General features: G+C 45.9%; 1 protein-coding gene and 1 pseudogene across 1 annotated transcript in view; one reads left to right on the forward strand and one right to left on the reverse strand.

Annotated features, from left to right (window-relative positions):
• SMPD3 (sphingomyelin phosphodiesterase 3) overlaps nt 1-23,806 on the reverse strand; it is a 222,983-nt gene that overhangs the window by 36,327 nt on the left and 162,850 nt on the right. The window contains exon 3 of the mRNA XM_061593608.1: nt 21,187-22,833. Within this exon, the coding sequence (XP_061449592.1) occupies nt 21,187-22,533 (1,347 nt within the window). The 5' untranslated portion in view covers nt 22,534-22,833. The remainder of the gene's footprint in view (nt 1-21,186; nt 22,834-23,806) is intronic.
• On the forward strand, nt 10,013-10,131 carry LOC133369493 (5S ribosomal RNA; annotated as a pseudogene).

A 23,806-nucleotide genomic window follows, 5' to 3' on the forward strand; every position in this document is an offset into this window, starting at 1 on the left:
AAGTCTCTCCCAGCCCTACCTAGAAATGCTGGGGACTGAACCTGGGACCTTCTGCATGTAAGGCAGCTGCTCTGCTACTTAGCTATGGCCCAACCCAGCAAGGGGCCCACAGCTGTTTTTCTGCTGCTGCAAGTTTAACAGTTTTGTCCAAGCATGAAAGCATTGACATAAGCAAGGAGAAGGAGCAGCAGCCTCCCCTTCCTAGCCCTGCTCCTCCTGGACTGCAGTAAAGAGTGGACCCAGAGGAAGATGGAAGGTCCATAGCATAGTGGTTAAGTATGTGCTTTGCAGGTAAAAGATCTCAGGTTCATTGCCAGGTAGGTCTACCAAAGATCCAGGGCTAGCCTAAGACATTGTTTTCTGCCTGAGATTAAGGACAAGACTGCACCTACCCCCTATTCCATGTACAAAAGCCAACCAGACTGGCAGTTGAAGCTTATTTTGACACTTCCTCACAGCAGGTGAGCTTAGGGGGTTAAGGGCAAGCACTCAGCGATCGTGAGAATGGGCAATCTGGATTTTCCTTGGCGTACAGGAACCTTATGCATGTACATATGTTGCTCTGTCCACTCCTCACAACCATAGCATTTGCCACCTGAGGCTGCTGCCTCACTCTGCCTTATGGTAGGGCCAGCCCTGCAAAGGCCCTTGTCTGATACCCTGGAGAGTTGCTGTCAATCAGTGTAAACAGCACTAACATAGATAGACTAAAGGTCTGGCTCAGGATGAAGCAGCTTCCTAAGTTCCAAATCTGATAATTGATTGCATGATCTGCACATTGGATTTTAAGCACATACATGTGGTTGAACTGTTACACCTATATGTGGACACCAGGGATGGGTGAGAGAGTCAATTCAGTTCGCATTTCAAACCAAACATATCAAATTCGCACTTTCTGAAACAATATGAGAACCCAAACACAGCCATCCTTTGAAATTTGCACTTATCCAAATTTTGCAGTGCAGTTCTCCAACCAACCAATATTTACAAAAATGCATTTATTTGGGAAAGTGTGCATAAAAATGACTATATTAGAGAAAATAACAGAAAAATGGATTATTAGAAAAAACTGCTCGCAAAAATGTGTACGTTTGTCAAAGCTGCATACCACAATGTGTCCATTAGGAGAAATTCACACTTAAATACTGAAGAATTTTTATGAGGATTTTTTAAAAACACACACACACAAACAAATTGCAGCAGAAATGTGCAGAACTGAATTTAATTTTGGGAAAACAAGAAAATGAGATAACTGGAATTGACAGATCTTTCCATCCCTTGTGGACACTGGCCTCAGAGCAGGACCTGAGGGCCAAGCGAATGGGGAAGGGAGGTGATCCCCAGCCACATGTCGGAGAAGAACGTCATCTGGACCTGGCCTGTGCAATGAGCTAGACAAATCAATGGAGGATATCAATGGAGGCTATCAATGCCTACTAGCCATGATGGCTATGAACTATCTCCAGTGTCAGTATGCCTCTGAATATCAGTTGCTGGGGATCACTTGTGGGGAGAAGGCTATGGTGCTCATGTCCTGCTTGTGGGCATCCCACCGGCATCCACCGGCATCCACCGGCTTGCCACCGTGAGAAGAGGACGCTGGTCTGGATGGGCCTTTGGCCTGATCCAGCAGGGCTCTTCTCATGCCCTTCTGGTTTTTGATAGCAGGAAGCCTACCAGTTCTCTTCCTGCACTCTGACAACATTTTTCTGTTCATCTAGATGGGTAAAACTTGCACCAACCAAATGTGCCAATGGGCATTAGGAGGGTTGATGAGCAATCCTTCCAGTTCTGAACTCCCTTCGTCATCCAGGCTCACTCTGTGCCCAGCAAGTCAGGCACATTAAGTTTCCCAAAAGGTCTGTGGGGAAAAGCCTTCGGAAGTGATCCTGCCAGAAGGCACGACTCATATTTGCTTTTGATTTCAGCTTGATCTTCCTTTGGAACATTGAGATGGAAAGAAATGGTGGCAGGGCCTATCCTCAATAAACAGTCTCAACAAGAAGTGTAACTCTGTGGGCCCAGCGTCACCACTCCGCTCCCTCGGGCAGGGAGGGCCCATTGTCACGGACATCTTCCCTGAATCTGCAAGCTGCTACTTAAAATGTCCTGCAATGCCCGGCCGCTGCACAGCTATGGCATGGGCCTTGTGGAAAACTGAAAATGACAACCCATCGCTGCCTGCCGCTGCTCTCAGTTACATCCACAGCTGAGGGTCCAACAATGCAGCAGTGTGTCCCACCAGAGGGCATTTTGCTCAGGGCCCCTTCAAACCTGGAGCCAACCCTGCACCTTAGCTCTCCACATAGTAGGTTAGGAGCTGCCACCGTTGAATTTCACCCCAAAGCTATGAGCATGTTGGTGGAAGCATGGGAGAAGGTTGACAGGCTTGCCCTTGTTGTACATCAGCACGCTGGCCAGTTTCGTTGCTAACTCCTACTGGTAAGGGTTGCCTGTCTCTCTCAGTATTATCATCCAAGAGGAACTTAAAAGGATTCCTGTTTACCCAGGCACCTGATGGCTGTTTCCAGCAACCGTGAACTTGTGAGGGTACGTGACTGTTTATAAATGGCTTTTAGATGTTCTTCATGTCTTAAAATATTTTTCAGATTTCTAAATGTTTTGAAAATGTTTTTATTCTACTTGCCGCCCTGGGCTCATTTTGGGAGGAAGGGCAGGATATACATTTAATAAATGATGACGATTATTCTATTTTTAATTGTATTGTTTTGCTGCTTTCTTGTTTGCCATCCTGGGCTCCTTTGGGAGAATGGGTGGGAGAAAGGAGAGGGCTCTTGTGCCCAGGTCCTGCTCTGCGGGCCACTCTGAGAACAGAATGCTGGACTAGGTGAGCCAGTGGCCTGATTCAAAAGGCTCTCATGTTCTTAATTTTCAATAACAACAACAATCGGCAGTGTTTCCTCCATGCCTTACATCGCTTTTTGAAATGTTTGCCTCACCATCTGAGCCATTTTTTTACACACGTCTGTTCACTACCTATCCAAATGCAAGGGATGGGCGAGAAATTAGATCAGTTCGCATTTCAAGCCGAGTGCACCGAATCTGCACTTTGCAAAACAACACGAGAACCGAAACACAGCCGTCCTCTGCCATGAGCACTTCTTCGATTTTTGCAGCGCAGTTTGCTAACCAAACAGTGTTTACAAAAATGCACACATTAGGGGAAAGTGCCCATAAAAATGAATATACGAGTGAAGATAACATACACGAATGCATTGTACGATGAGAAACGGCTTGCAAAAGTGTGTTTGTTGGGAGAAATTCGCACTGAAATGCTAGAGGATTTTCATGAGGATTTTTTAAAGACACAAACATACACATTGCCCCTTCTGGGAGGAAGGGTGTGATATAAATCGAATAATAAATAAATTGCTGCAGAAATGTGAACTAAGTTTAAGATTGGAAAAATGAGAAACGGAGAGAACCGAAATTGACAGATCCTTCCATCCCTATCAGCTGCTCAAGATTATCACCACTTCTCTTTCCTATGTATGCTTAGGTTGTTTCCAGCCCCCTTTCCCCCCCCCAAGCCTGGCATGGTACCAGGAGCAGGGGTTTAGTCATCCAGGGTCTCAGGGTGTGTGTGTCTTAGACCCCTCACTTTTTTGGGAGCTTGGTCCCAGTGGGGTCCCTATGTCTCCAGCATCCTATGAGCCAATCAGCATGAAAGGGGAGTGTGTTGGTCACTGAGAAGAGTCTTCTAACCTGCTTCTTTGTCCTTTCTTGCTGACTGGAGCCAATCAGAGTGAAAGGAGGTGAGTCAGCCACTGGGAAGACTCTTCTCAGAAACCAACACTCTCCCCTTTCATGCTTCTTGGCTCCCAAGGACATCTGTTGTTGTGGGAGAAGGCATTAGCAAGGATCTCCTTCTCAACCCAACAGAGGGGATGTGGCTGTGACTGTTATGAAGGGACCTTGCACTTCTGAATTTGCCACTACACTACCGATCAGGAGAGGCTGTTGCTTGAAACTAACACTAGCCAACAGGCACGGTCTGATAATCTCAATCTGCCTAGGCTGTTTTGCACACAACATTTCCCTGTGCAAGCCTGGATTTGATAGTGCAATGCGTTTCTTAGGACTCTGCCACCCCACTGCCAAAAGGCAAGGCCACAGATGGAAAAAGACAACCAATTTGTTCTGGACACTTTAACTCAGAAAGGTAGCAACACATTACAGTTTTCTTCTAAGGAGGTCAGCTCTACGCAGGAAAAAGAGTGCATTACATATTGTTCTGTCAATAATTCTGTGCCACTGTTCAAAGCCTCCTTTCAGGGGTGTATGAGAGAGAAAGAGAGAGAGATTCACAGCGAGGTTTGATGGCAGATTCTTGGTTATATCTCAGATTAATGGGGCTCTGGAGAGAAAATTAAGAAGACGAGCCCTGCTAAATCTTACAAAAAGCCCATCTAGTCCAGCATCCTGTTCTCTCAGTGGCCAACCAGATGCCTCTTGGGAAGCCCGGAAGAAGGACCTGAGTGCAAGATCAGTCTCCCCACTTGTAATTCCCAGCAACTGACAGTGAGAGGGATATCGACTCCGACAATGGAGGCCGAACCTAGCCCATCAGGGTTAGTAGCCATGAATAGCCTTATCTCCCACGAACTTGTTTACTCCCCTTCTAAAGCCATCCAAGTTGGTGGCCATCATGGCAATCTCGGGGAAACGAGTTCCATAATTTAACTCTGTGGTTTGGAACATATGGGGGGCTGGGGGGGCTTTGGCAACCCGTGGGGGGGGGAACAGGGAGATTTGGCGACCTGTGGGGTTGGGGGAGATTTGGTAACGGTAGGCAGGGTTGGCGAGTGAAGCAACCAGGGGCGGCAGCCCTTAGTTTCAAATAAAGATGCAACAGGCCATTATTTCCTCTGAATACCAGCTGCTGGGAATTATGAGTGGGGCCAGCACTGTTGCACTTGGGTCCTGCTTGCGGGGTTCCCCTTAGGGCATCTGGTTTGCCACAGTGAGAGCCGGATGCTGGACTAGACCGGTCTTTGTCCTCATCCAGCAGAGCTTTCCTTATGTTCTTATGATTTGGTCCTAACAGCCCCATTTTTCTGTGTTTTTTTAACTCTCCGGTGGGCATTTCATCAGCAACTGTAGATTGCTATTCAATCCTGCCCAATACACTTTCAGATATGAACGCCTTCTAGCTCTCATCTGGACGAATGAAGCTGCCGCAGTGGGTTGCTAACAACACAGGTGCAGCCTTTGCTCAGCGGAGCCTTGCAAGGACACTGTTGTCCCGAGGGCAAGACAAAAGTCATATTCTCTTCAAAGCTTTAGATATGCATTTTTGTTTCTCTCCAGCGCTGACTGCCCGCTGCATATTTGACTTCAAACTGGGGCTGAACAAGATTTGCAGAAATCCCTTTTTTATGAGTTGGCATTCTTGCCCTCTTGCCTGCAGAGATTTCTTGTACTTTGCAAAGCTGCTATGCTATGTTAATATATTGTTTAAACATGTTAAAACAGAATTAAATGTAAGCCTAAAATGGTAATGGAACGCTCTCTAATCCCTTGCAGGCTGCTTTCCTCCTCCTTCCTCTCACTGCTTGGAATGCCTGGTAGCCTACCGCTACCTCCTGCGGAACTCACTGTCACAAGATGCACAGAAAGCCTCTATCTTAGGTGGGTTTAAAAAGAAAGGCACGATAACTGAATGATAGCTCAGGTCCTGCCAAATACTGTATGCCATTGCATGTTTACTCTCAAATATTGTAGCGTTGCTAGTTTTTGATGCAGACCCTGTCACTGTCCTTTTAAGAGCACGTGGCGGATCAGCAATCGGCAGGTGTCGATTTAAACCGGGATCAGAAACGTTTTTCAGCCTGAGGACTGTATTCCCTTCAGGCCAACATTTCAGGAGTCACATGACAGTGGTGGGTAGGGCCAGAGGCAGAAGTGGGGGGGGCAACTAATGCAAATTTTCCTACACACTAATGCTAGTTTCTACACACACTCACAAACCCCTCTCCATCCATCCATCCATCCATCCATCCAAGCAAGCAAGCAAGCAAAAGGCATTATAAGAGTTCAAGGACTCATTCCCAGACAGTTTTTGCCTGTCTGTGATGTGATGCATGGCCAGTGGGGAGGATGGCCTTGGGACAGCTCTGAGGGCCAGAAAGGGAGGCCTGGAGGGTCACGTTTGGACCCCAGGCCTGAGGTTCCCCTTGATTTAAGCTCTATGGTAAAAAAATCTTCACCTGCATATTTCAGCAGATCACACTTCTGTTAAATGTACAGTTGCCGGACAGTGTGTTTCCCACCCCAGACACTTGGTAGCTCTAGAAGAACTGAAACTGAAGGGCCTTTTAACCAATACTTGTATATATTGTTAAGGCCTTTGGCGATATACAATAAAATTTCTATGCTATGAAATCATGCTATGAAATCATGCAATCAAATGTAAATACTGAAGAAAAACAAGTGGGACTTGCAGCAAAATGTTGCAGTGTGTAGTGTCCCTCTTCAGGGTTCCAGCCAGCCAGCCACACCCTCTTCTAAGATACTCCATTCCACCACCACCCGGCTTTTCCTTGCTTATCCCTGGACAATCAGCATTCTGTGGCCACATTGCATTTTCAGTTCACATTGGGCTGTTTCTGGGTCCTCCCGACCACTTACATTTCCCCTCATACATATTTATAATAGTAATAATAATAATAATTTTTTATTTTTAGGCCGCCTATCTGGCCGAATGAACGGCCACTCTAGGCGGCGTACATAATTAAAAATACAACATATAATACAGTTTTAACATATAAAACAATTATAATCCACCAACCTACATCTATACACTGTAAACTAAAATTATCTAGGAGACTTGTATGCCCGCTGTGTGTATGCCTTCTACACAACACTCAGATCCCTTGAACCCTCTGATGCCTCTCCTTTGTGCATGAGTGGCACCATTTAGGCTACATAAGGACTGGCACTCACTGAGACAATGAGTCCACTCTTCATATATAGGGCTTCAGCAGACATTCAGGAATGTGGGGCACATCTGGAGAACATTCAGTACAGACAACTGCAAAGGACAATTTGGAGGAGCATCTCCGTTTCAGCTTCTGTCTTTAAAGGCAGCCAGACAAACTGAAATTAAGCAGGGAATCTTGTCCATCTTACTTATTTTCATGCCAGGAAAAGCTTCACAAGCGACTAGAGATGGAGGAGGCATCTGCCTGACTCAGGTTCCAAAGCAGACTCACCTGATCCGATCTGGGTGGATCATTTTCTAGGTCCCATCAATGGTCCACATTAGAATCTGTAGCCCAGCAGAGTACATTGCGAGGTGGTCAGAAGGTTGTGCACAGGTCCCATCCCCCCTCCAGCCGGCCATAGATTTTTGTACATTTTCCCTGGGAACACCGGAATGTCCTCAAATCTGTGTGCATCAAAGTGCACAGTAGAAAGCAGCCCTCTGTGCTAGCCACTCAGGCTGTGGGTGGCTGGGTACAGAGTTTCAGAAGTTTTCAAGGGAAAAAAGGGAGGTGTGGGGGAACAGAGGCAGTGCATAATAGGGTTGCCAGGCTCAGGGCCTGAGAATGATTCTGTATCTTTCAGAGAAGAGAAAATTCAGCCAAGTCGAGGTGTTCTTACAACACTGTAATGGGAAAAACCACAAGGTGGAATTCTCCCTTCCCCCTGCACAACTGTTAAAGATACAGAAGACCTCTTGGTTGCCAGCCCCAGCCTCCAAGAGGTCTTCTGTATCTTTAAAAGTTGTGCAGGGAAACGGAGAATTTCACCTTGTGGTTTCTCCCATTACAGTGTTGCAAGAAAACCTGCACTTGGCTGAATTTTCTCTTCTCTTAAAGATACAGAATCATTCTCAGGTCCTGAACCTGGCAACCCTAGGGCCAGATAATGTGGTAGCAACTGAACCCCCAGTTCTCTCTATCAGGCTGATTCTCAGGAATAAAGAAAAGTGAGATACAGTAAGAAAGATAATCCTGTTTTTATTTCAGGAGGGGGCTGTTCTGCCTCATAGCCAAAGGCAAGAGATGCTTGCTGCAGCTGTTGCTTTTCTCGTAAGATCCGAGTGCATCCAGAATGTGTGGATTCCAGCCAAGTCGTGCATTAGCAGAGGCAGTGTGTATATAAAATATTTAGATTACTGCCTAGGAATAAATGGGAGGCTGCTTTTAAAAGCTGACACAGACATTCCCAGGGCAGATCCGTAGGCAGAAAGATGTGTGAGGTGGTTGCAAAGCCCAAGAATGGTTGCTAAGCCTCAGTGGGTTTGCCCGTCTCTGCTGGTGAATAATCAATACAATGGCTAGGATCCAAAGGAGTTCACACACAAGGCTCGCAAGAGCACAGTGGAATGTTGGACCTTCCACCCCTTTCTCCTCCCCACAGCACACCACAAGCGGCTTGTTTAGAAATTTACTACACTGGCCTCTCACCATTCTTCCCTGATACAACTCAAAGTGACACATACAGTATATGAAATTCTGGCGGCGGGGGGGGGGGGAACCCAGGAACTGACCGGACCCAGACCTGCTTAGCTTCAGCAAGACTGCAGCATCACATCCCTTTGGACCATGCCTAGGACAAAAAAAGCTCAGGGTGACATACATACCTTCCACATTTCTGGCCTTCACAACAACCCTGTTAGGGTGTGCTAAGCTGAGTGACTGGCCCATTGTCATAGTGTACAGACAAACAGGGATTCCAATGGAGGTCTTTCTGGGAGGCTAGCCATCAGCAGGCCACAATCTCAGGTGGCTGCTGGGGTCCTACAGCCCTACCGCTGAGGCCTCCAAACTTGCACTAGCTCCAGATGCCTTCCATCTTTCTTTTTGACAACGTCCTGGAAGATTATGCAAATATCCCAGCTTGATCACTGAGATCATCTGCAGGAGCAGCCTTGGTTGTCCCCTGAAGTTTGCAAGGCTCATTTAACATCGATACGAAATCCAGCCTTCAGTATCATCAGCCTGGTTCTCTGGAATGCTCTGCCAACAAAGATACAACAGGCGCCTTCTGTTTTAAGTTTTCAATGCCTGCTGAAAACTTTTCTTTTCCACAGGGCTTATGCAGGCAATTAAGAAGATGTCTTTTTGCAATAACTGACCTTTGTTTTTGATTTATTTTTAATGTTCTTATTGTACAATGTAGTTGGTTGGTTGTTTCTTTAATTTGTTGTAAACCGCTTCGTGGTTTTTATGAAACAGCTGTACATAAATACAAACAAACAAATCATGGAGCATTTGTGTGTTTGTGTAATGTATCCAAGAGCCTGGATTAATGAAGAACATATTGTGAAATAAATGTGGGCATCATACAGCTTGTTAGCCATGTTTATTAACTTTAATGGGTCTCCTTTCAGTAGGATTAGTGCTGGATACTACCCTTTGCCTGTATATCAGGATAAGCTGATTTCTGTGTGTCGAACTAAAGCAGTCTCTCCTAAGCTGGCCATGCTGGCTGGGGCTGATGGGAGTTGTAGTCCAAGAGATCTGGAGGACAAGTAGCTTGGGATTGAATCAAGCAGGGCAGTAACTAAATTTTGTACGACGGTTCCTGAGATCAAGGAGGAGGTTTTTGTCAATCTGCTGCCATTTTGATTCAAGAGGGCTGACTGAACCCTTCAAAACCACACTGATTTCTTGATCTCTTAGAATTCTTGAGCAAAACCTGGCACTCCCTGCTACTACTTAATGAAATGCTCTGTAGAAGATTTTGACATTGCACCAGTGTTGGCTGAGCGCTTTCCAGCTGGGCTAAGGGATCTGAGCCCAATTTATGAATTCATTGTAGTTGGGGTCCTACCAGTGAACAGGTTCCCTCACTCCATCTTAGTGGTGACTTGGAGGAGCAGATAAGTAAGTCTGTCAGTCCTCCTGGTAGCTGGAAAAGAGACTTACTTTTCTGCAAGAGGGGTGGTAAACTGCTGCCAGCTTGCCTAGATGAGCCCTAAATCAGTGACCCAGGCAGCTGGAAGCAGGATGCTTTTTTTAAAATCCCTTAATCCTTAATGTACTATGGCCATACTACCCTGAACACACCCGATCTCGTCTGATCTCAGAAGGTAAGCAGGGTCAGGCTTATTTTGTACTTGGATGGGAGACCGTCTGGGAATACCGGGTGCTGTAGGCTTAGAGGAAGGCAATGGTAAACCACCTCTGAATACCTCTTACCGTGAAAACCTTATGAAAAGATTCATAGGGTCGCCATAAGTCATAATCGACTTGAAGGCATATAACAACAACAGTCCTTAATGTATGCACATGCTGAAGGGGAGTGAGTGATATGAATGATGCCCAGATTCTGGAGATGTTTGACTTGTTCTTTTTTTAATGAAAGCTCTGTACGGTACAAGAATCGAGATGTACACCCACTGCCCATCCGAGTAAATGAAGCCAAGCTAGATGGGACCAACAATGGCCTGGCGTGGTATAAGGCACCTTCCACCATCAGGCAGGGAAAAGAGGCAGCCGCAGCTCTCCTGCATGCCTGAGTGCCACCGCCACAGCACAGGAACACTGCGGGGGCTCGTTTGCAGGAAAGCACCTTGCAAAGCTGCAGCACACAGGTTTACTCCCTCAGCTTGTTGGCTGTTGAGCCCACGGAGCAATCCTCGGGGTGGTGCTTTGCACAGTGCTTTCCTGACAAACCTGGATCAATCCCTTGGCTAGTGAGATGTTCAGCCCAGGGACAGATGGGGTGGCTGCAAGGAGCTTTCCTGCATGCATTGATGAGGCAGTAGGCATCGCAGCACCCTGCAGAATCAACCCCCGGCAAAATGTTTAATTAGAGTTTTAAAACCCTTATCATCATCATCATCATCATCATCATTATTATTATTATTATTATTATTATTATCATTATTAACTTTATTTATACCCCACCGTTTTTCCAAATTGGAACTCACAACGGCTTCCACATAAAAAACAGATACAATTAAAACCTACCAAAGTTAAAAGCATATAATACATAAATAAATAAATATAGACAGATATAATTAAAAAATGAACTCTAATTTAAATTGCATTAAACTGTTTCTGATAATTAAAAACTATACTCATAAAATCAGAATAATTAAAAAATAAACAAGCAAGAACAATATAACCACCTTTGGGGTCTATCCTTAGCAGCCTTCGGAATCAAAGACTTGCTGAAATAAGAAAGTTTTTACCTGTCAACGAAAGGACTGCAGGGAAGAGGCCATTCTTATCTCCTTAGGGAGGGAATTCCAAAGCCTAGGGGCAGCCACCGAGAAGGCCCTATCTCGTATCCACACTAGTTGTGCGGATGAAGGTATTGAAAGAAGGGCCTCTCCCGAGGATCTCAGGGCCCGGGCAGGCACATAGAGGGCGATGTGGTCTGACAAATAGCCTGGACCCAAGCCATGTAGGGCTTTGTAGGTCAGCACCAGCACTTTGAATTGTGTCCGGAAACAAACTGGCAGCCAGTGGAGCTTTTTTAACAGGGGAGTTGTATGGTCCCTGTAATCAGCCCCAATTAAACATTAGCCCTGTCCCTGAACTTATTCAGGGATGGATCCGGGGATGAGGGTGGTCTCTAGGTTCAACCCGGGGTGGGTTGGCCTGATGCCCCCTGGATTGGAGTCATGGACATTGGGGGGGGGTTGTGCACAGCCCTAACATAAACCTAACCTACTGTTTATTATCAATTATCAAACTTGTTAATTGCCATATATAGTTCATCTCAAGGCGATGTACAGTATAAAGATACTACAAGAAATACAAAACCACACAGAGGGTTTTAAACTCTTTTTTGGAATGTTTTTAGGGTTAGTACTTGTTCATGCAGCACAGAGGCTGCATCAGATGTGTTTATTGCATTGAAAATGGAAATGGACTGCCTTCAAGTCGATTCCGACTTATGGCGACCCTATGAATAGGGTTTTCATGGTAAGCGGTATTCAGAGGAGAGTTACCATTGCCTTCTTCTGAGGCTGAGAGGCAGTGACTGGCCCAAGGTCACCCAGTGAGCTTCATGGCTGTGTGGGGATTCCAACCCTGGTCTCCCAGGTCGTAGTCCAACACTCTAACCACTACACTACACTAATAATGATGTTAGTGCTTCTATACTGATTTTGAACATTCCTTTCACACTGCAGTACCTGTCGTATTATGGAATTATTTTTTCCCCTCCATCAATATACTTCTATGTCATGCTAAATTTCATCCACACCAATGGGTGTGGTGTGACACAACAACACTGGATGTCATCACACATGTTGCCACCCCCACCCTTTATATGCAGTATGCTGGAATACTGCCGCAAAATTTGTTACATGAATGGCGGTGGTACGATCCCAAGAAATCCACAGGAAAAATAAAACACCAAACTCCTGCAATTTTCTGGGTTAGCAGAGTTGCAAACAGATTTTTTTTTCCTGGAAGCAATTAACATGGGAATGAGTGCGAAACTTCCACTGGATTCTGCTAGAGTTCCAGCAGTGGCTTTTATATTGTGTGAAAGATCACATAAAATGCAAACATTAGCAGGCAAGGAAACGGAATTATACTGTCTGAATGCAGCCATAGTTAAACGATGGCATTCGTTCCCACAGGAGGCAGCATTGACCCTCTGCTTGGATGGCTTTAAAAGGGGGGGGGGATAAGGCTATCAGTGGCTACCAGCCACAATGGCTAGGTTGCCCCACCACCATTGGTGTCTGTATGCCTCTGAATATCAGTTGCTGGGAATCACAAGTGAGGAGAGTGCTGTTGCACTGAAGTCCTGCTTGCAGGCTTCCCATAGGCAGGAGCACTCTCTCCTCCTGCTGCTTCCAGCAACTGGTATTCAGAGGCATCCTGCCTTCGGCCATGGAGGCAGAACGTAGCCACCATGGCTAGTAGGCATGGATAGCCTTATCCTCCATGCATTTATCTAAATCCCTTTTGAAACCATCCAACTTGGTGGCCATCGCCACATGTTATGGGAGGGACAACGCTGCATCTTATGTCCAGTAGTATAGTGGCAAATTCAGGAGTGCAGGGCAGAGCTTGGAAAAGTTACTTTTTTGAACTACAACTCCCATCAGCCCACTCCAGTGGCCATGCTGGCTGGGGCTGATGGGAGTTGTAGTTCAAAAAAGTAACTTTTCCAAGCTCTGGAGGGTCCCTTCATGATAGTCAGATCCATGCCCCCTTTTTTGCTGCTGGGTTGAGAATGAGCCAATAAGCATGAAAGAGGAGAGCTACTGAGAAGAGTCTTCCCAGCATCTGGCTCACCTCCTTCCACTCTGATTGGCTCCAGTCAGCAGGAAAGGACAAGGATGCATGTTAGAAGACTCTTTTCAGCGGCCAATCTTCTCAGTGGCCAGCACACTCCCCTTTCATGCTTGTAGGATGCTGGAGACATTGGGACCTTGCTGCCAAAAAAGTAAAGGGTCTAAGACCCCCTAATACCTTGGACGACTACACTCCTGCTTATGGGAGTGAATTCCACAGCTTAACTATGTGCAGTGTGATGAAAGTTCAGCTTCACTGGATCGCCCCCGTGGGCTTTAGTCTCAAGAGAGAGGTTCTCTGTATCCACTTTTCCCGCAAGTGTCCTTTCAGAACGAGAGGTCGCTGCTAAATTGGCAAACCGGAGCCAGTGCTTGGAATCCTCGGCGATTTACCGCATTCCGTTGCAAAAGAGCTCTCTATATGCACACGCAAACTGTTTGCTGTGCCGCTGATTAAGAACGAGGGACTGAAAGTACAGCCAAAAGTCCAAGTAAGACTTTGGAAGGAGGAGAGCCAGCAGCTGGTTAAGCTCATAAACAGCCAGATGCCCAACACAGTACAGTTAATGTGACTAGGTTTATGTGACGGGCGATGTCTGCTGCCACCAGGCTTATGACGGCGGCCTCCCCCCACGTGTAGATGGCTGTGCTCTCTTGTTCTCTCTGGGATGTATTGATACTAGGGATGGGAGACGCTGTCAACGCTGTCTGTCTGAAGTTCCATTCTCTACATTTCCACATTGGTTGGCATTATTATTAGTATTTTAAAAACCCATCATGAAAATTCATCAGCGTTTGAGTGCAAATATACACTTTTTTGTATGCAATGTTGCCTAATATACACATTTTTGCAGGGCAATTTCCACGAATAGAAAGTGTTTTTGTATGTTATTTTCACCTATATATGCATTTTTACGCACACTTTTCACCGATGCATGCATTTGATGCACCCTTTCGTCCAGTACACACATTTTCGTACCAGTAGTGTAGTGGCAAATTCAGAAGTGCAGTGTCCCTTCATGTTAGTCACAGCCATGCCCCCTGCCCCCTTGTTTGCTGCTGGGTTGAGAATGAGATCCTTGTTAATTCCTTCTCCCACAACAACAGACACCCCTAGGAGCCAATCAGCATGAAAGGGGAGAATGTTAGCTGCTGAGAAGAGTCTTCTCAGTGGCTGACTTGCCTCCTTTCACTTTGATTGGCTCCAATCAGCAGGAAAGGACAAGGAAGCATGTTAGAAAGCTCTTCCCAGTGGCTAACACACTCCCCTTTCATGATGATTGTCTCCTGGATGCTGGAGACATAGGGACCCTGCTCCCAAAAAAGTAAGGGGTCTAAGACTCCCTGAGACCCTGGGCAACTACACCCCTGTTTTGTACACATCACTTGCTTGGAGAACTGCACTGCAACTTTCAGAGAAGTGAGCATTTTGAAGGAGGGCTGTGTTCCAGATTGTGCATTGTTTCAGGAAATGCAAATTAGGTAGGTTTGCGTTTAAATGCAAACTGACTCAAATTTCTCCCCCATCTCTAGCCTACTACCACCAGACTTGTAACAACAGCCCTTTGCCCTGTATACGCAGCATTGCTCTCTCTCTCTCTTGAATGTGCTTATACTGTGACTCTGCAGGAACATAGGAAAAGGGCAAGATATAATCCTGGACAGAGAAAACAAGTTTCTTATCTCCGCTTTCTTTTTAAAAGCAATTTCCTAGCCCCTGTGTCTGGACAGAATATGCTTGGAGTGTGTAGGCAATGCTTGCCCAAATCTCAGAAGCCAGAAAATGGATCTGATTCCCAAGAGTCAACCAAGCTCCAGTGGTGCCTATGAAGGTGGAGCCCATCCTACCCTCTGCTAAGTCCTACAACGCTGAGACTACGGAGGAGGAAGCTGACCCTCCTCTTTTGGACTTATGGGGGATGGGGAAGGAGGCAGGCAGATGTGGGCTGGCTGAAGGCAGGCTGAAGCAGATGGGGCAGTGCCCCATATGCCCTGTGGGAAAACCTCCACTGCTTGACTCCTTGTCCCTCCCCTATCAGTTGCAAAACCAGAATGCAAATTAAGAAAGCTGATGCGCGCTTGCTTGATTTGCAAACATTTATATAGGTCAGAGAAGGCCAGTTTGCTTGGCGGCTGGCTCGTGGCAAATGGAACATCAGGCTTATTTGCTATGCGTAGAAGAAGCAACTGCAATTTTACTAGCTGTATCAATGTGGGTTGAAGGGAGTGGTGTCATTGCGTGCAGGTGGAGGAGAGTGCAGGCAACCGTTCTGCCCCTAAGATTTGCAAAGAGCAGCGCTTGGGGGTGGGGGGAGAAATTCAGTTCTCATTTGAAGCTGAATCTATAAAATTTGCACTTCCCAAAACATTTGCTCTTATCTGAATGTTGCGTTCTCCAACCAAAGAACATTCCCAGAAATGCTTATATCAGGGGAAGATGTGCACCAACATAAATATATTAGCAAAAATAACATACAGAAGATAGCGAGGCTGGTACGGACCAGAGAGAGGGCATTTTCGATCGTGGCCCCTACCCTCTGGAATTCCCTTCCTTTTGATCTTCGCCATGCCCGTTCCCTGATAGGTTTCCGCCGGGCCTTGAAGACCTGGCTGTTCAGGCAGGCCTATGGGATCTCTGGGGTAGGTTGTTTTTAATACTGGTACATTAATTACTGTTTTGGTTTTCATTGGTTTTTATTGTATTTTAATATGTAAATGTATGTCGCCTAGAGTGACCGTTAATTCGGCCAGATAGGCGACTCATAAATAAAATTTTATTATTATTATTATTAGGAGAAATTGCTTGTCAAACTGTGTACTTTAGTCAAAAGTGCATGCAGAAATGATTTTATTAGAAGAGATTTGCACTAAAAAGGATTTTCATAAGGATTTTCTGTTTTTAAAAAAATTCACAAAGTATTGCAGAAATGCAGAGAACTGAATTTAAGGTTGGGAAAAAAAGAAACTGAGAAAAAAAGTCATTCTCCTTACATTATGATCCCTGGGCAGGCTGTATTTTGTTCAACAGCAGCAACAACAAAATTAAAATTAAACCCAAAGTAGGCAGCAAGAAAAGCAGAATCTCAGGACCTGTATACATTACGCAAAACACTCAAATCAGCATAACTTATCAGTATATTATTTTGCATATTTACACACACAGAGAGATTTATATAATTATATCCCACCCTTAATCCAAAGATCTCAGAATGGGTAATAGTCATTCAATTCAATAGAACAACCATGACAAGATCTCCATAATACATCAGCCCAAGCCAGTTAACAGCCCAATTTTGAGCTGGTGACTCAATGAAAGATGTGTAGATGTCTCCTGGATTGCAAGGGGCAAGGAGTTCCAAAGCTGGGATTGCATCACAAAGATGTGGTGACGTGCAGCTATGCAGGACACTGAAGGCCCACCTTCACCTACTTGAAATCTTAGTCAACTCTCCAACTCTGGAGATCCCATACATGTTCAAGCATTACTTTCAAGTCATGAGAGCTAGAAACTTATTTATTTATTACATTAATATCCTACTTTTTCTCCAAGGAGCTCAAGGTAGCAGACATGGTCCTCCCCATCCTCATTTAACCCCCGCAATAACCCTGTGAGGCAGGTCAGGCCGAGAGACAGTGACTGGCCCAAGGTCACCCAGTGAGCTTCATGGCTGTGTGGAGATTCAAACCCTGGTCTCCTAGGACCTAGTCCAACACTCTAACCACTACACCACACTGGCTTTTTAAATAAGAATTCTGATCTGTTTGGAAAGGTGAATTACGTGCCCAGCATCACATTCTGCATTTTTTGCTCTCCTGCAAAATGCACACTCTCCCTTTCCATGAGACCCCTAATTAGTATTTCCACTATTGATACGATTTTCTTCCACAGCTGCCTGTTCTTTTTTCTTTCTTTCTTTCCATTGCATATTCCTTTCTCACTTCCCTGCTTTCCTTTATTGCCGCAAACTGTGGGCTACAATATTCACGCTGTGATGGCATCTCCCACATCTCTCTGAAATGCATCTGTTTGAAATATTTGGTCCATTGAAAAAGGAATTCATTATCACGCTTGCTTGTTTGCTGCCCAGGATGCCTCACCACACACCAAACTTCATCAATTCACTTTGTGACTTTGTTCATGCTGTTAATGTCTCCGAAATGCCATCTGTTACCTCAAAGCTGCCTTGTCTCAAACCTTTCTTGAAAATACTTTTGGGGAGGAAATTCTCAGCGCAACAGCTCATGAGAATGGCTGGAGTTTAAAATCAAACATTTACAAATGGTGATGCTCAAATAATGGACAAAACCACATTCACGCAGGCACAGGGAACTGGGTCAGGATGGCACACCAGATGCTTGTTTCCCCCAGCCCTTGTGAGCCAACGTTGATAGGTGGGCAGGGCTGCTCACCTGTCAATCACCTGGAATCATAATGATATGAAGGGATCGACAGGTGGGAGGTTCTGCTCACCCATCAAAAGTTCAGAGGCTCGCTTTAGCTATCGATCAGCAGTGACAATGAGTCCCTTTGAAGACCATTTGGAGGGCTCAGTTTCGATTCAAACTGCACCTGAAAATGGACATTTCCCCTCTGCAGACCCATTATTTGTCCCTGTTCCCCACCTCCAAAACCTCATTTGAAGATTACCCAGGTGAACCATCTGGGGCATGGGGGTTTCAAAGACGTTGAGCTTGGATTCAAATCCCTCCTCAGCCATAAACTCCCTTGGATGACCCCAGACAAGTCAAAACAACAAGGCATCTTCTGGCATTATTGAGACGGGCAGAACAATCTTAAATCCCAGCCAGCGAGAGGCGGAACCACTGCCATACCCAAGCTCCACCGCTCACACCAGCCAGGGCAGAAGGTGAGGTAGTAGCTTTCCTTTTTCTTTTCTTTTTGCTGCTATAGGCCCAGGCTGGTACAGCTGAGAGGCGTAAGGACCAGGCCCCTCAGAAGATCCGTGGGAGTTTGGACCTGGTGGATCCAAAGGCACCAGGGAAATGCCCCATTTCACCCTGAAACTCCGCATTTCATGGATTTTCCACAGGCTACTGCTGGCGGGATATCTGCCAGCTGTAGCTTCTCTCCCCCTGCCCTGCTCCTTTGAGCCCAGTGGAGGCCTGTGCAACAGCAAAGTCCTCCCTGCCCGCAGAGCCTGGCATAGAATAGAATCATAGAAGAGTAGCGTTGGAAGGGGCCTATAAAGCCATCAAGTCCAATCCCCTGCTCCATGCAGGAATCCAACTTAAAGCATATCCGACAGGTGGTCCAGCTGCCTCTTGAAGGCCTCCAGTGCTGGAGAGCCCACCACCTCCTTAGGCTATTAGTTCCACTGTTACATTGCTCTAAAAGGAATTTTTTCCTAATGTTCAGTTGAAATCTGGCTTCCTGTAAACTGAGCCATGTCCTGCACTCTGGGATGATCAAGAAGAGATCCTGGCCCTCCTCTGTGTGGCAACCTTTCAATTATTCCCTTCAGCCTTTTCTTTTCAAGGCTAAACATGCCCAGTTCTTTCAGTCTCTTCTCACAGGGCTTTGTTTCCAGTCTCCTGATCATACTCATTGCCCTCCTTTGAATCTGTTCCAGTTTGTCTGCATCCTGCTGAAAGTGCAGAAAGGGACTCAGGATGAGGCCTAACCCAGTTGGCAGAACCCAACAGAGGGCAGGGATGTACAAAAATCAGGCTCTCAGTTCTTCATTTTTCCACGCTTAAGTTCAGTCACCCCAATGCTGCATAAATTTGCGGATTTGCGCAAATGTGCAGGAGGTAGGGTGGCATATAAGTTTATTATTATTATTATTATTATTATTATTATTATTATTATTATTATTATTATTATTATTGTTGTTGTTGTTGTTGTTGTTGTTGTTGTTGTTGTTGTTGTTGTTGTTGTTGTTGTTGTTGTTATTTAATAATAAGAAAAACAATAAGAACAATAATGGCATGAAATTTTGTCTGTATTTTTGTCTGCATTCACAATTCAGAATTTTGTCTAGCATATGTATCTTTGCTATTCATTTCTCCCCAAAAGAATCCATCTTTGTGCATTATTTTCATGAATATACTCACTTATACATATTTTGGCATCAGTTCTTTGGTTGGAGAACTGCAGCACAATATTCAGAGAAGTGCGAATTTCAAAGGACAGCTGCAATTCAGTTTGCGTTATTGTTTTGGAAAGTGCAAATTTGGTAAGGCTGCATTCAGATAAATGAATATCTACACCCTCCCTACCAGAGGGTCATCTCCACTTTATCCTAACCCCTTCCAATGGGGATTAGGATCGCACTGTAAGGCTGCAGTACTATCCACGTTTACTTAAGCGTAAGCCTCATTGAACACAATGGGACTTGCATCTGAGTAGGCATGCATAGGCTCCAACACATTTATTATAACAGACGTTTTCTTAGGCCATAAATAAAAGTTTCTACTTCATCAGATGTGTGAAGATGCATAAATTGGCAAGCATTATATATGCATGGTTGGTGGTGGGGTGGGGATGCAGGAGAGTGAGCTCAGAGGCAAATGAAATGCAAAAAGAACAGACAGTGACAATTACCTAAAAGCAAAATGATTACAATTAGCAAGGCATTGCTGGCAAGCACCTTGGCATGGGAAATCTAATTAACACTCAGCTCCCCATATATCAAATGGAAACTACCATGACCCCCCTCCCTGGGGCTGTAAAGTTCACTGAGCTAAGGATCGTAAAGTTCTTTGCACACAAAGTGGCACAGCAATGAGATTCAAGAGCTAGAGGAGAGCTGTGGCCACTGTCCATGAGGACATTCTCGTTGGCAGACTTTCTTGAAATGAACACAGGCCTCATTCATTTCAATGGGGATTCACAGGAAAATTCTCCAAGGCAACATTATGGGATCACAAAAAGCAATATGGAAGTATAGATTTCACTGGTATCTGACAGCAATTTTGTCAGGGCTGCCGGTACCCTGCAGATAAATACAGAATACGAGTTCTACAGCTGGGAATCCCAAGTTCTGGAAATGGATTCGTATAAATGACCTTCATTTTTCACACCCTGTTCTGCTTCCATGTTTCAGATGATTTGTAATTTTCCCCAGTAGCCCAAGGAGCATGGGGGCCTTGCTGAGCTTTTCCCCATGAGGACTAGAAACTTAAACATAAAAAACAACATAAAGGATGAGATTTTCTAGAAGGGAAATGCAAGAATTGAGCCAATTTGTGTGTGTGTGTGCATGAGGGAGGGGGGTACTTTCTATGTAGACATGTGCATTTTCCAGACAGGAGAATCAGACTAGTGCACAAATTACACAGAAATAAAAAGCTTTGTTTTTCATAGTTGAGGACTGGGTCTTGCTCAGATGTAAAAGCCAAACCTGAAAGTGCAGATTTGTAGGGGTTCTGGGACCTGTGATGTCCATCTGCAGGCATATAGAGGGGCCCAGCTCAAGATAACCCCCTGAACATTGGGACTACTCTAAATCACAGGTGGGCAACTTCGTACCAAAGGGCAGCTCCCAGTCTCCTTCGGGAACTTAGGGAGCTGCCTCCTACTGAGTCAGACCATTGGCCCATCTGTTTTCTACACTGACACATAGCAGCTCTGCAAGGCTTCAGACAAGCGACATTCCCAGCTCTACCTGACTTGGGATCTCCTGTACGCAAAGTAGATGCTGCACCCACTACCAGCAACAAGTTACCTCTGACAGAATGTGCCCTTGTCAGAAAGAAAGCTTGCTTGCTCTAACTCTAAATCATTTTTTCCTCAAGAAAGTGTTTTTGGACAACAAAAGAAACCCACAATAAATAAAATAGTTCATGCTCAAGCTCTGAAATTCCACACCAGCAGTTCTGCATTTGACCCCGATAGGCAAAGCATATATACACAACAGACCCACCCCTGCATCCCTGCTTGTAAATCTGAAGGTGCTTGAAGAGGTTTCGTATAGAAAGAGGCCTACCTTGAGAAACAGGGCCCCCTTCGAAGACAAGGAGTCTGTTCCTTTTCCGTTGGGATAACAGTGATAAGCAGCATCCATAACTGGATAGCGACTGGCGAAAAGCAGGCCACTGTTCACAAACTTAAAGGTACAGCAGCCGTGGCAGCTGTAGACCCCGACATCATACAGAATGTATTCAAAGTAACGGTGAAGCTCCTCTTTCAATTTCTCAGCCGCCCTTTTGTCAAACACTTCCTGCAAGCACAGGAAGTCCAAGTTGGCAGGGAAGAAAGCGGATGTCTCGTGGTCAAAGAGCTCGTCCGTGTTTTTCTTTTTTCTCATGGAGGTCTTCTTCATGAGTGAGGCCTTGTAAAGGAGTTTGCTGTTGACGGTGCTCTGGTCCACAGGGCCATCTCCAGCACGCATCTTCACTAGGGACTCTCGAGAGGCAGTGTAGCTATCCAGGCTCCCAGAATCCCCTTCTTTCTGCTTATGGTTAGGGGTTTGGCCTTTCAGGCTTTCGGCTTCGGATTCCGGTGAACGGTCTGCCGGCCCCTTGCTATGATTGACTTGGCCACCTGTCCCATCGGCTTCCGGGTCTGAAATGTGTCCGTTGTCTTCTCCGCCTATGCGCACGATGCAAGTGCTACCATCTTCTCCTTCATTGGCCTCTCCTCTAGCTCTCCCGTCTCTCCCATCTTCGCTGTTGTTAGGGCCAGAGTTGTCCCCTTTGTATTCCATCGAGGTTGTCCTCTTGATGCCTGCATTGACTGCACGGTTGTTGCTGTCTCCACTCTGAGGCGAGACCAGGCTGCTGAAGCTTGCGGCACTGATGGAGGTGTTTGTGGGGGAATCTATGTAGATTTTGATCTGAGGCCTGCTTGCCCCGTTCCGGATCCGTCGGCCAATTTCCTTCGCTCGGGCCTGTGTGTTGAAAACATTGTTGAGTCTTGCCAAGGAGTCTGGGAGCAGGCAGATATTGGCACTCCCAAAGCAAAAGCTTTTCCCGTTGCTGGAGGCCTTCCACTCTGTGAGCAATGTACTTCCATGGATCTGGCTCTTGTCCTGCAGCCGAGAATAGATGTATGGCCGCCTCACAGACTGGAGAGGGGACCACAGCAGGAAACCAATCAGGGCAAAAGGGAGAGAGACTACCAGCAGGGCTAGGTAAATGGGAGTGGTGATGATGATGCACAGAGCATGGAAGTAGCATGGATCATCTGCCCTCTGGCGCTTCTCGTAAGTGGTAGGCACAAAGGAGGCGATAAGCCTGTCTCCAAGCCAATAACATGGGAAGATTAAGCCCCAGGAGAAGGAATGCAGTGCTGACAGAAAGCCGTTGGGAAATGGGGAAGTGTATAAAACCATTGCAACTCAGTTAGGACACCCCTTCAGGACCTTCTACATGGTGTCATCACTGCCCGCCAGCCATCAGAACACGCGTTTGCAGACAAAAATAAAATTAAACGAAAGATCTCCTGGTTAAATTGCGTCTTCCAGTCTGCAAGAAGCATTTATCACCTCAGGAACACCATTTCATTTTGTGGTGATGAGAAAGGAGTGAAGCAACCATTCCTCTGGACTGTTGGTCTCTGTAGGCTGCAGAGAGTATCATTGCTCATTGCAAGGAGCCATGCCAGGATCGTAGAGCATGGTTAGAAAAATCACCTGAGAAGACACAAAGAACAAATGTTACATTTAGAGATACACCAACCATCACATTCAGAGATGTCCTCTGAAGGGAAGAGGTATCAGAATCATACAGAAGTACTGTATACAGTAATATTCCAAATATCAACTCCCTGCCCCCTCCAAGCATTGGACCAGGGGATGCCAATGTGGCACCTATAGGCATCAGTGTGCCCAACGGTACCTCCATAGTAGCCACAAAAAGGCTTGGTAATTATCCCCTCAAAAATGCACAAGAGACTCTCTTCCTGCTCAGTTCCTGTTTACACTGGTTCAGCCTTTCCTCCATTGCACATGCCCCCTCAGACATTTCCTCATTTCATTGGATGCAAGGAGTTGACACCCTCTCTCCTTTCCATTTTGAACAATGGAGAAGTGCAAAGAGCTTCTGTGTGTGAGTTTGTAGATGCCTTTTTTCCACTGATGGGGGGCTGATGTGGGGTGGGCTGTGTCTGATGTAAGTGCCTTTTTCCACTGATGTGGGGCTGATGTGGGGGGGGGCATGACCAGAACTGTATGTGGTCCCATCACATTTTCTGCTGTTTAGGCATGGCAGCCATTTTGTTTTATTCTACGCCCTCACCACAGCCATTTTTGTTATGCCATGCCCCCCACCACAGCTATTTTGTGACTGGCACCTGTGACACTTTCTCTAACTTCCAAATGTGCCCACTGGCCCAAAAACGTCGGTGACCCCTGCACTGAACCATCCAAGCTGAGGGCTGTAGCCAAATAAGTCCTGTGGTATCCTGACCCCTCTTAAGGTCCAGGGCCCCTCCCTGAATATTCAGGTTTCATGGAAAGAAAGGAGTCTCCCGCCCTTTGGCTTCTAGAGATATCATGGAAAACCCAACTGGGCAGTGTTCTACCCAGTTCCTCACTAGGCAGAACACTTGGCTCCACCTTCCCATGTTTTGGCCAATGAGTGCAAAGGCACTGAGATAACTGACAA

The sequence above is a fragment of the Rhineura floridana genome, chromosome 13, assembly GCF_030035675.1.
Source record: "Rhineura floridana isolate rRhiFlo1 chromosome 13, rRhiFlo1.hap2, whole genome shotgun sequence".
In the NCBI taxonomy this organism is placed as follows: Eukaryota; Metazoa; Chordata; class Lepidosauria; order Squamata; family Rhineuridae; genus Rhineura; species Rhineura floridana.